Raw genomic sequence first — 13232 nt, 5'->3', positions numbered from 1 at the left:
GCCTCTTTCTATTATGAAGGACATACGTGAAGCTGTGCTTTTACAGCAATGGCAAGTTCAATTTCTTGCTGATCATTTACATACCTGAACAACTGAACATGCATTTTAATTAGGAGTTTGGATAGTTCAGAAGAACTACAATTCTGCAAGCTAAAATACAATATACAAATCAAGGAAATCTGGACGCTCTTTTTTTTCCTGCTAAGGGCAAAGGATTTTTAAGATAACAATAAAATATTTTTTCCTGAATTATAAACGGATAGAATAAGTTGTTTCTTAATGAACAATTATGTAAATATAATATTTCTCATGAATAATTGGCATAGCTCACAAAGAAGAAAAGGGACACGACATTATATAAAATGTATGAAGGAAATTTATGTAAAATCCATGTGGTTGTTAGGTATTTTTTATAGCTACCTTGGCTTTTGATTTTGTTAAATTAACTAGAGTAAGTGAACCACTTTGTGCTTTATTTTTATTAAAAAGTGAAGATGACACAGAGCGTGTTTGGTTCTGACATTGAACTGCTCCGGTACTCTGGCTTGTGCTTAAATTCTGCTGTAGTTTCAGTGATATAATTCTTCAATTACTATCCTTTAGTCACCACTGAAGTGAAAGCAATTGATTATCATTGTTGACACACATCATTGAAATGTTGCATTTAACCCATACATGACATGGCGATGGGCAAGTAGTTAAGCACCCAGAGAGAAACGTGTGGGAGGAATACCTTACTGGTTGGGGATTCAAACCAGCAACCCTTCAATCACAAGCATGTTTTCTTAGTCATTAGACCACCACTGTCCCATGTAATATCTGATTCAAATTTTAAGACAATTTCCCATTTAGGATCACCAGTATGAAACATGTATTTCACTTTTTTTCTTTTTATCTTTTCTTTAATGAGCATAACTATTTTCACTATAATTATACAAGATATTAAACATGTATACTCTTCGAAACTAAAAGATTCAATGTTTTTCCTTGAGTAATGGGAAATTTTTAGGAAACGATGCAGCATAAAATGTACAGTGCAAGTCTTTGTGGTAATGAAGAATACATTGTTGTTTTTCGAAAGTGTAGAAGACTGACCTTTATATAGGACTATCAGGGGACTATTTAAACCTTTCAGCACCACTCCAGAAAACAAGCCCCCTGATGTTTGAAATGTTCTTTATCGACATAGCATTTTCAGCGATATTGTGTTGTATATGCTGGCTTATTCCAAGGATGTTGTGAGGTCCTTCGTTAACTCCTTACTTGCTGAGCTGTTTACCGTTGGTGCTTCTGAAGAATGCAGAAGTCACTTTATTTCTCTCATTATTTCAACCTTGGTCTGATTTTATTGTCTATGAGTGGAAAGAATAATGTTTCCAAATGCTTCACAGTGCCTGGCGTCTTTGAACCCTATAATGAAACAGAATGCTTTATGTTTTAATGCAGGAAACAATTTAACATTCCGTTTTCTCCTTGAAGGCCTTACTGCAACTAGGGAAAAGGCATCTCCTTTAATCTTTTCTTTCATGCTTGGCAGAAAGAAACCTCATGCATTTAAATGGGACTATAAGCTGATGCTGGTAACTTAACAAGGATCTGCACTGTTTTACGTTAAGGATTTCTGTATTTCTGATAGTGAAGGAATCACATCTACATTTTCTGAAACACATCTATTCTTCTACACATTTCTTTTCGCAAACAATGTTCATGGTTTTCTCATTTCTTGTACATTTTGTAGATTTAAAAACTATCACCTCGGTTTCAAAATGTTACTCTTAGAAAACAGGCCTCAAAATGATGTTGATGCCTGGCCAACTAAAGGCAGCTAGGTCTATATGCTGAAGGAAGTCAGTTATGGTGTCCTGGTCTTAGTCACTGGTTTGCAAGGCCAGATTGGTGAAGAATGTGCTGTGTTACTCGTCTATGCTTTCAGAAAACACCTTTACCTATTAAATACATAACCATTTCCAAGAGAAATAGCTGTAATGTTGCACGAAACACAGATTTTCTGTATAATTTTTAGATAATTTCAGGTTATTTATTTCTTTGTTTGTTTTATCGTTATGTAATTGCTCTGCTATGGTGGCACCAATGTCAAAGGATGTTCTATTTTCATTCTGTGAAAACTTATAAAACTACATACAAAATACAATGATGCACGGCATAACACATTATTGCAACCATGCACTTCTGAAAATCATCATAGCAGGCTCTCCTCAGTCCACCCTCAAATAACCCCCGGTAACAGTAGAACTATTGTAGTGCTCACAAAGTGTCTTGCTGAGAAATAACTTTTTATGCTACAAGTACAAAAGTGTTAAATTAGCACGTATTTTAGTAATACATGCCATGTCAACCCAGTTTTGATTAACTCTAACTAATATCAATACAGTCAGTCTGAAAAGCATTTGCTGCAAATTCTGAATGCGCTGGATTCCTCTGTGTTTTGCCTGCTGTTGTGAGATGGGATGACACATTGGTGTTTGTGTGGAACACAGCTGATTTTGGGGGTTGGATTTGAGACACTGTAGCACCATGATAGGAGGACATATCCTGTATGAATGGTGATCAATCTGCCGGTAATCAATATTTATTTATATAACACTGTTTTAGCCACAGGGTATACAAAAGCACTTTTTAAAAAGACATTTTAAAAGAACAGAAAGAAAGAAATTAATATAAGCCAGAAGTGGAAAGTTTAGGGTCAGAATGTAGAAATACAGACAAAGCTTTTATTTCAACCAACCAGTTGAGTATAAAGAGTTACATTCACAGAGTATTCGACTGGTTGGTTGAAACAAAATCTTTGTCTGGATTTCTACTTTATTACGGAGCCACTGAAGTCTCATTGAGTGATTTATTTAATCGTGAGCTTACAAGTTAGTTACCTTGTGTGCACAAGTTATTTTCTTGTGCACACATGATTTAAAAAAAATCACTCTATGGGACTTTGGGGGCTCCGTAGATATAAACACACAAGAAATTACAATAATAAGAATAATAATAATAATGAAATACCCACAAAAACGCAGGACTATAACCACCTATAAAGATGATTTACTTTGGATGGAAATGTGAGTTGGCACTTCCTGTCACCTAAAACAGGAACTGTCAGGCTGTGTTAAAACTGCAGTGTATGCATTCAGCACATTTCTTTTCAAAGGTTTTTCTCAAGTATCGAGACGTATGCTGAAACATTTTTTGAAATATATAAAAAGTTGCTATAACTTCTAGTGTGTCACTTCTAAGACAAGATAAATGGAAATGAGTTAAATGAAATAAAATAATAAAAGGTAGACCGTAATAGAAAAGTCATGAATCTAGATAACTGGCTGCTACTTTTTGGTTTTTAGAATCGTAACTTAAATACCTCATCTGTTCATCTTCCACCGACTTATATTGGCCAGGGGCTTGGGGAGGCTGGAGAATTTTCCGGACTGCATGGGGCACAAGGCAGATGAACTGCATCAATTTATGTGAAAGCTATGATCTACTCAATATGATACTACTTCCACTTCATTCAGAGTAAAAGGAAATGCATTTGCGGTGGGATAATCGTTGAAAACATTATTCACCGAAGATTTGAAAAAAAAAAACATTGCTTGGTATGATGTTACAGTGTTGCAGTTCCTACTGTGGCAAATGGATGAGAGACCTGGTGCATCGTGTATCTTCATTGCCGACTGGTGGGGTGTGATGGTATAGGGTAAGTTTTCATGGAACCCATTAAGCCCCTTAAAGAAAAGGTGAGCAATATCCCCCAGGATATCTGAAAACGGTTGACAAACAGGTGAATTCCTTTGTTGTAGGAGTGTATCCATTTGTGATTGTTTTTTTTTTTCAGAAGGATAATGCTTCTTACAATAAGGCACCAAGTGTCAAAAAATAATTTCAATAACAAGTAATTGAGCTCAATAAGGTTCCCTACTTAGTCAGATCAGTCAAAATTAACCTTTTCCCATCTTATTAGAGGAGAGCTTCACAACGGCAGAGACTCCCAGACTTGACTATTTGCATTATGTAGTGAGAGATTTTTCTTTCTCTTTTCCCTCATTGGGTGGTAAGGACTGAAAGTAAAGTTGGATAGAAACCATGATAATTGTTAGAATATAAGAAAACAGTCAATCAGAAATAAGTTAAGAAAGTACATAAACTTGTAGAATCACTGTTAGACCTAAATGCCGTCAGAATGTGAGTATGTTAACTAGGCTTTTTAATCGCTTCGTGAAATGAGATCTAGAAATGGATTTGAAGACGTTTTGAGTGATTCTGTGAAGTGAGTATAGAATGAAAAAACAGGATGTGATGTTTATTGCACAGTTTGGTTTAATATGTTTATGATGGAAGTCGTAATATTTAATGAGACGGCCTTAGCTCATTCCATAGCTGATGAATGCATCAGTAGGAAGGTTACATGCAATACTAAAATGTAGCCTTGTCTTACTTTTGAATGTAATAGTTTGTTTTCTTTTTGGTGGTTTAGGGATTGTGCTAGTTAATGAAATGTTATGCTAAAGGGCCAAAGAGATTATTATCCAGTAAATGTTTTTCACAAGTGTATGCAGGCAGTTTCCCCTCTTGTGAGATATGCATCACACCAGTCCTGTACCGCACACCAACACTGTGGTCATTGTCTCCGCTGTCATCATTTCCAAGGTCTCTGCTGTCAGACTTTATTGTGCCTGTTATGAAAAGGTGCGGTAGGGAAAACCAGTACTAGAACCAAGAAAGATTCCTGTTCATATTTTATTCATTATATTTTTATATTTCCAACAGATTGAGTTGCCCCATTTAAATCGAGCCATTTAGTCTGTTTCTACACAGATGAGAAATTGGTTGAAAATGACTTGTTTTAAAAGGGAGTTGGAGTAACAGTCCAATGTACATAGTCATGATATATGGGGAACGTGGCTTGTGGAGAGAGCTCTCATGATTGCCTCTGATGGTGACCGTGAGAAATTAAGGTTCATGATTCTTCGTTTGCCTTTTGTATATCAGTACATAGGAAATCTTACTTGCAACATTCAATCAGTAATGTGTAACAGAATAAGACAAGATAGAACAAAGGCAACTCACAAAACATAAACTGCGTAAGTCTGAATATATGAAATAAATATTAAATAAAAGGTTAAAATAAATTTTGTAAATTGTGGGGTTTAGCTACAGCTGTCCGCTAAAATCATAGTCTATTGATATTTTGCTTGATCCACTTGATTCACTAGACCCAGTTTAACCAGTATGTTAACCAGGTTGCTGGTTCAAGCCCGGCCTCAGCATATCTGTGGGCCCTTGTCCAAGGCCCTTAACCCCCAGCTCCCTGGGCGCTACTATGGGTGGCTGCCCTTCACTGCCAAGCTTGCAGACCAAGATGGGGTAGGTGAAACGAGAACCTCCCCACCGGGATCAGTAAAGTATAATCATTTCATCATTTCAAGTTAGATGCTATGCCCACAAAGAAAGTCCTTACTGCCATGGGCCAGCGTCACAGCCGAATGCTTTAGCTCCTTTGTTGAGTCCATATAGTGCTGACAGTGGCATCGTTCATGCAGAATGGGCTTTTGAATTACTGTAGACGTTAGCACCCTCTACCCACTTTAATGATTTAGTGAGAATGGTACAATGTTAACGTTAGCCCCTAGATGCTGCTAAGCTTAGGTAGATGCCCAACGCTAAATCTGTCCATCATCTTCCTAATTAGCGGTGATTCAAGGAAGCGGTCAGAGATTTCTTATATTTAATACGAAAATTAAAAGTTCTTGTAGATTCCATTCAAAATAATGATAGAGTAACATTACCCCATGGAGCCTGCACATTATATTCAATGGGAATTCCTATAAATGTGTGATTAAAGTTAGCTGGTGAACATAAATGTTCTGCGTAAATGTTCTGCAAGCCACCTCCTCCATGTCCTCGTCCACTGCTTTGTCTAGACAGTCATCCCACCTCTTTCCGGCAGCCTCCCAGAAATCAGTCCCCCCCCCCCGACTCCTGCCAGTAATTCCAGATCTCCTGGAAATCGTGTGCCAGCGCCCTCATGCCTGTGAAATGATTGGTTTAATGGCTACTGTACAAATCATCATGCTAAACCAAAGAAGGAGAGTGGTTGGGTGCCCTTATACCCTAAGAATATACTACGTCTGCTCTGCTGTGGAATGTTGCATCTCCAATGAAGTGCATGACTTTAAAGAATTTCAGAAATCTTTTTCTTTGCAGTTTATTTACGGTATTTATTTGAACATAATGCCAGCAGCAAGTTAACCAATATATAGCTTAACCCATCTCTTAATTGATAATATTTTAGCACTTTCAACCCCTTATACTATAATTGGAAGTGAATTCCATTTAAGAAAACCAGAAAAATATCTTTCATTTTCTCTATTTACTTATTAATTATGATTGAACTCTTCTGTTATGGGCTCTTTCATTCATACATTATTCATAATACCACTTTGCAGTACAAAGTAGCAATACTACATTTGCATTTAATTCATACTTCTTTTTTAGCCAGCTCTGCTAGTTTTTTTACAACTCCAAAAAAAAGAAAAAAATCCATCAGTGTTCCTGTCACAAGAACCCTGTTCACTGTCTGAAATTGAGGACACACTGGCGAACTAGTGGTGCACTCTGTAGTTACATCAAGATGCCGCGGCCCACTTTTTCACTTTGTTAGTGGTAACTATATTGCCACCTCCTGCCTCTTCCATTTTTCCTAATTTAATGGAAAGGTTTCACCGCGCGTCAGAAACAGAGGGAAATCATATTCACTCGGCTGTTCATTTTTCACCTCCTTGTGTACCGAATGTCTTTTAGTCACAGTCAGTAGAGCGACAAGACGTTCTCTATGGCCCTTAACCCACAAACTGTAGCTGCACCAAACACAGTGAGAGGTTCCCAGCAAAATAGGCTTTACGTAAACACCCTTTATTTATTGCTATTATCTTAATTCATTGCAGGTCTTAAAAATTAATGACTGGAATCTTTACCAAGATTTATGTTAATGAGATCATTTTGGTGACAGAGGTTAAGAAGGATATTATAGCTTTTTAAGTCAGTCTGAATATATGGCAGGGAGCTGCACTACCAGCAAGCTATATAATTTCTCTGCATGATTTAAGCCACTGGAGAACATTGAGGTCAGTTTGTTTTTCCTTTTGTTCCTACCAATTTATGAATGAATGCATTTGTTTTCAATGGTGTCAAAGAAATTACAATTAAGTATTGCATCTTCTCCCCTATTTTTTTTTTTATCAGGGCATATTCATGCTAGTTTTGTATGATTTTATTAATTTAAATTGTTTGGCAACACTTTACTTGAAGCAGTCTACATAAGGGTGACGTGTAACCGTCATAATGTGTCATTCAGTTCCAAAAACCGAATGACACACTATGACAACAGTGATGTTTATGACAACAGTCATAACATGACATGTGTCATGTCATTCTTATCACGGTCACATGTCACCCTTATGTAGACTGCTTCAAGTAAAGTGTTACCAATTGTTTTTTTTTCTGCAATTGTCATAATAAAACCTAGATTACTACTGAGATTCATTTGCATGATAAAGGATTCTTCTGGCAAACAGAAAACAATCAACAGAACGGGCGGCTAAACGAGCACCATGACTGCCTAGTTTCTGCTGTGTAACTGCGCACGAATGGTTCAAGTTGTCTATCTCATGGTAATAAGCTTATGCATTTATTTTTTTTTACAGTTCCTGCAAATATCTATAAAGTTTCCGAAGACATCATTATCAACGAAGGCAGCAACGTGACACTGAGTTGTCTAGCCAGTGGGAGGCCAGATCCAACCATCACATGGAGACTGCTCAATCCATCAGGTACGAGCACTGCTGAGTCACGGGCTTGCGTGTCTCTGTGTTCAGAATGTAATCACTCACATTAATACTGACGAAGAATGGACAGTATTTCCAATCACCATTTTTAGCATGCCTAAAAATCATGTCTGTGTCTATTCGTTTAGGTTGTTTTACTCCGCTTTTTATGAGGTTTACTGGTAGCTAGATCATAATAAAAAATAAAGCATTCCTCACTTGTAAATTTTCGGTTATTGTCAGGTAAAATATGGACCTTAGTAATAATTGATTACATTCCTCTTGCAGGCCTAGTTTTCTTTGTCCATCCATCCATCCATTCACCCACCTTCTAGCTGCTTATCTTGGTCATGGGGGTCTGAGGCTTATCCAAGGGTAGTTTTCTTTGTGTTCATAGTGAAACTTCAAAATTAAATTACTTTGTCATTAATAGCATGTGAAAAATGGAAAATCCCTGCTGATATTTTTCTCTTCCATCCAGTTATCCACCATGCCACCCACCATTAAATTATCTGCTTTGGATAAGCTGCAAGCTTAACCGTTCTTGTGATATCGCTATATTATTAAATATTACACGTACGCACGAAAGAGCCCGCATGAGCATGTGGGAAAAAGGTCCACCAGTATTTCACATGTGGACACACACATATGCAGTTATTTATGGTTACTTACTTGCTTACTTAAATTACGAAAGGCAGTGAGCCACGTGATGATTACTCACCATATACAGTAAATCAATGAACACCCACAGAGCAAAAGAACATTCACCAAAAATATAACTAGCAGCAGGGCCATAGTTAGAGATGAATGGATGGGGGGGGGGGTCTTTACCGGTACATACACATTTTTTCGAGGGGGGAGGGGCTAAAAAACATTTTAGGGGGCACCCCTGAGTAGCAGAAATCCTAAACTACTTAAAACAATTTAAAGGTAGATGTAAAGGTAAAGCACATCCCTGGTAACTATATCAGGCACAATTCCGTTAACCCCCAGCAGTACCATACATAATTAATTTTAAATATGCAGTGCTAATGCAGAACTTCTGCATTTCTGCCGCTAATGACCCTGTGGGTTCCGATTCAGCCATTTTTTTCTTTTATATGCATAGTGGGAGCGGCAGCCTAAGCTTATCTATGCTGTAATTTTTTATAAAAATCATCCATGTCTCATAGGGAAGACCGGGTATAGTAGGGTATAGTCTAGTTTCAGATTTTATTTGTCACATACATACACTGTACCCGTGTGTAGATTTTTTTTATTAACATTTTGTTACACTGTTAATATGAAAAGTGTCAAGCTCACCATCATGTATGTTTCTTTGCAAATTGAAGTCTATAGCAAAGAGAAACCAGTGACTGACAACATCTTATGTTTTTCACTTAGGAACATTGGTGTCATGTGACAGTTACTTAAATGGAAGTGATACATGAAATGGATCAATTGGCCAAACTTGTAAAAAAACAAATAGTAAATCTGTGAGATTGAAAGGGGTGTAAAGTCATAATACTATTAAAAAATTCATGTACATTCATTATTTAGTAATCTCTTAGAGTTATATAGCTTGTTAACTGCGGGTTTGTTCCATGTCTTTGGAATAGAATGTTTTATACCCAATCACACTGACTTGAGAGTTTATGCACTGTTAATTTGGTGTTAAGGTCAGGTGCATGTATTTATATTAATTACAGTTAATTGATATATAATTTATTCATTGATTGCAAATGTTCCTTTTGGCGCAGTGAAAACCTAGTACAAAATCAGATGGGTAACAGGTGAGGTTATAAGCATATGACAAAAAAATGTTCCTTTTCACTTTTGCATTTAGCGAATAAAATTATTGCAATTAAAAACAACTGCATATTATTGAAAAGTACCCAGAACACCTTTTGTTGGGCAGTTCCATATGCAGACATAGAGGGAATTCTATTTATTGAAACATTTTTGGCTTTCTTGTCTGCATGTTTGGATGCGCAGTGAATGGTCAGGATGTTCTACCGAGAAACAAGATGGCCACTTTTCATTCTAGATATGGTGTGTTTTCTGCGTTTTCAGTATAATTATAGAATTCCAAGATCAGACGGCACAGTAAGGGGGTTTAATGCTTCACAATGAGTAAAGGGATGCACTATACTGTATATGATCCTAGCGTCAGGGTCTAAATGCAAGCCAAGTCCAGAACTGCCAGAAAAGAGTCAAGAATCCATGAACCAGAGTTGCCCACCAGTTCAGCAAAGAGTAGATATAATACCTCACAAAATATATCCTTCAAGGAGATACATATATTATCCTCAGACTATTTGTGAGATTAGGAGGATTAATTAGGAGGCAATAATTATGTGTAATATTGAGAGAAGCCAAGGCGGGGTATGGATAGGCCTGGCTGCCGGAAGTGTTGACTGCCGGCAGGTGTTATATTGTTGTGTTATATGATATGCAAGTTGCCAGTTTAGTAAATTTATAAAGGTTGTGTATATTGGCAGCAATCCGATTACACTGAATTTGCATTGTAATTATTCATGACAGTTCTTGACAGCCAACCAAGAAGCATGAATTTGAATACTTTTGCCGTTTAGAAACTCAGATATTATTGAGCTTCTTTGCTAGTTCACTCGCGAAGGAGCAAACATTTTGTCAGTCAAAAGTATTAATGTTCAATTTCAAGCAGTCAATTTGTACCTCATGGCGTGAGTATGATTGTATGGTCAGTCAAATGCATAGCCAGCTATTTCCTGGAGGAAAATGATCATTGAGTTTGTTCACTTGAGACTGCGATGGGGTGGTAGTACATTGTGAAATGAAGGTGTACAAGGATGACTGAGGCTAGATTTATTCTTGTTTATTGCACTCAGTACCCAGGATGTTGATAAAGTGTTAAAATTATGTTGCTATAGCACAAACTAATCTCCTGTCATGCACAAATCATTTAGGAATTTTAATGTTTAGACAGTTATCAGTAAATATTTTACATACTAATACTCAAATGTAGGCAGACCAAGGTGTCCCGCTGCCTTGTTTCCTGTGCCGCATGAGGTACTGTACACGTCAAACTCCTCTCTGTTTCTCTATGGTATATTAACAGTTTAGATAGATGCTATTCAAGTGTACACTGTTAGACTTTTTTTCTCCTGAACTTTTTTTCCCTTATCTTTCTCTTCCAACAAGTTCACAACTTTTTTTGCACATTTCCATCACAAACTGACATCACTTCTTGTCCCTGCTTCTTGAATATTCTTTGTAGTGCTCACTGGAGATTTTAATTACATTTTTAATGTAACCAGTCACATAATATCGATACTGATGGATTGTTGTTCTCAAAAACATCCACCCATTTTCCAAATACATGCTCACAGTTACCCTGGAGGCTACCCCAAAAAACATAAGGCAGGGGAACGCACTGGACAGAATGCTTGCCCTCATAGGACACACATTGGCCAATTTAGAGATAGTAATTCACCTAACGGTATGTACTTGGAATTCATTATGAAACCAAAGTCCTCAGGGGGAACAGGATGAACGTGCATAAACTGCACATGCACTGAACACGGACACAATCTGAACCCTTAAATCTTGGTTGCTGAATCACCATATCACTGTTCAATGAGTATATTACAGTTTTCAATGATAATATTCTCATATCGCTCTGTCCCTACTGTCCAATAAATATTCTTCCATTTTTCTTTCCTTGTTTCTCATTGGCCACTTTGTTGACTGCATACATACATGAGCCTATGGCAAGAGACGTGATCCTCACATTCATTTCTACACCCAGTTTCAATATTGTTCCTCAGTGGCATCATTTTCAACCATTTCCATATCCAATTGGATTACCTGTGCCTTAAAATTTACTTTCAAAGGATTTATAAATCTCAAAAGATATTAAATTACTTCTACAGTATCACCCCTTTTGAGCAATTACAGAAGTCTTTACTCTGAGGTTTCTTTAAATTGTGGCACGGTATGGTATATTAACAAGGGCTTGGTTATTACCTTTGTACAGGTAATATATATTTGTAGTAATGATTGAAACTTTTATTAGTATTATTACCAAAGAGTAATTGAACCTTACAGTTCATTTTTATTCAGTGCACTAATTCTTATTTACCTATATTTATTATATTCAATGTATCAGTTCTTCTAAACAATTTGTCTGTATAGGGCTATTCTTTTAGAAAAGCTTTCAAGTAGATTTTGTAACCTTCTTTTGGAAAAATGTAAATCCTCAGAAATATGCAGACTGTATGCACAAGAATGTGCATTCAGTCCTGAATGCAAGAGTTTGAGATAATATTGCTCCTACTGGGTTTTTCCTTTCCTGTCCTGAGGAAGATGGAAGGCCTCTTTTGACTTCTTTGCAAAGCACTTGATGTTACTTCACCCCCTGGTACTCTATCACAGTGTGTGAGGCGTTTGGAGGAGACACTGCAATGGGAACCCGCAGCCACAATACTGACCCCAGGGAGTGATGAATTGCTGATTTAGGGGAGAAGGGCGATACATGTGGAATGAGATGGCACAAGCGAGAAAAAGTAACATGATAAACATTTCCAGTCAGCACAGAGGTAATAATCAGATAGGGAGCAGTAGGGGGAAGATTTATTGTAATAGTATAAGGAAGCATTAATGCAGGTCATCTCTGGGACAGTGTAAAGGCAGAATATTATTCTGTTAGAGCCATTTGCAGTATCATATTGCCTTGGTCCAGAATGGACTTCAAATTATTACAGTGTAAACCTATTATACTCAACACTTAGATTTCACAGGCCTGTATCTGGAGCTGTGACGGTAAAAGAAGACAAAATGAGAGAGAAATGCCATGGAGATTATTATTTTTTAATTATTAAAAAATGTATGACAATAGAGCATTAATTACTTGTATTACTTACTAAACTGATTTTCTGCACTGAAAACCACTTAAACCATTTACACTTGTCAATTTAATTGAGATTTTAATTGAAATTAAAATGAGTGAATATTAAGCATTGAATATGTACAATAGCAATATGAAAGAATGAGTAATAAAGGAAAATTAATGGACACACACATTTCAATATAGTCATCTCTCTGAATAAATATGATATTGCTTTTCTGATCTAAATTAAAGCACGAAGCCAGTGTATTTTGAGTAATTTAAGTGTAACATCAATGCAAATTTACACAGACTAAATTATAAGGATGATTCTGAGGACAGTCTTTTTAGAAAAACCAATATCCATCTCATTTACCCAGACAAAAAGTGTCTAATCTATTAAATGGAACCTGGAATCATCAAAGAGATGACTTTGACAAAACACCAGAGAGAAACTGGAAAAGAGAAAGTTTAGTTTTGATAATATAGGCTTATATCATGACCACACTGCTTTTCCTGTACGGTCACGAAGACCCTGATGCCGGTTCCAGGAG

The 13232-nt window shown here is 36.8% G+C and overlaps 1 protein-coding gene across 2 annotated transcripts in view; it reads left to right on the top strand.

The window, feature by feature from the left end:
- Positions 1-13232, top strand: part of lsamp (limbic system associated membrane protein) — a 299410-nt gene that overhangs the window by 260254 nt on the left and 25924 nt on the right. For both annotated transcript variants that reach the window (XM_072701351.1, XM_072701350.1), the window contains one exon: positions 7713-7838. In XM_072701351.1, coding sequence (XP_072557452.1) covers positions 7713-7838 — 126 coding nt within the window. The remainder of the gene's footprint in view (positions 1-7712; positions 7839-13232) is intronic.

Source organism: Paramormyrops kingsleyae, chromosome 17, assembly GCF_048594095.1.
Source record: "Paramormyrops kingsleyae isolate MSU_618 chromosome 17, PKINGS_0.4, whole genome shotgun sequence".
In the NCBI taxonomy this organism is placed as follows: Eukaryota; Metazoa; Chordata; class Actinopteri; order Osteoglossiformes; family Mormyridae; genus Paramormyrops; species Paramormyrops kingsleyae.
The sequence above is the reverse complement of the archived record's forward strand: the minus strand, read 5'-3'. Positions and strand labels throughout refer to the sequence as shown.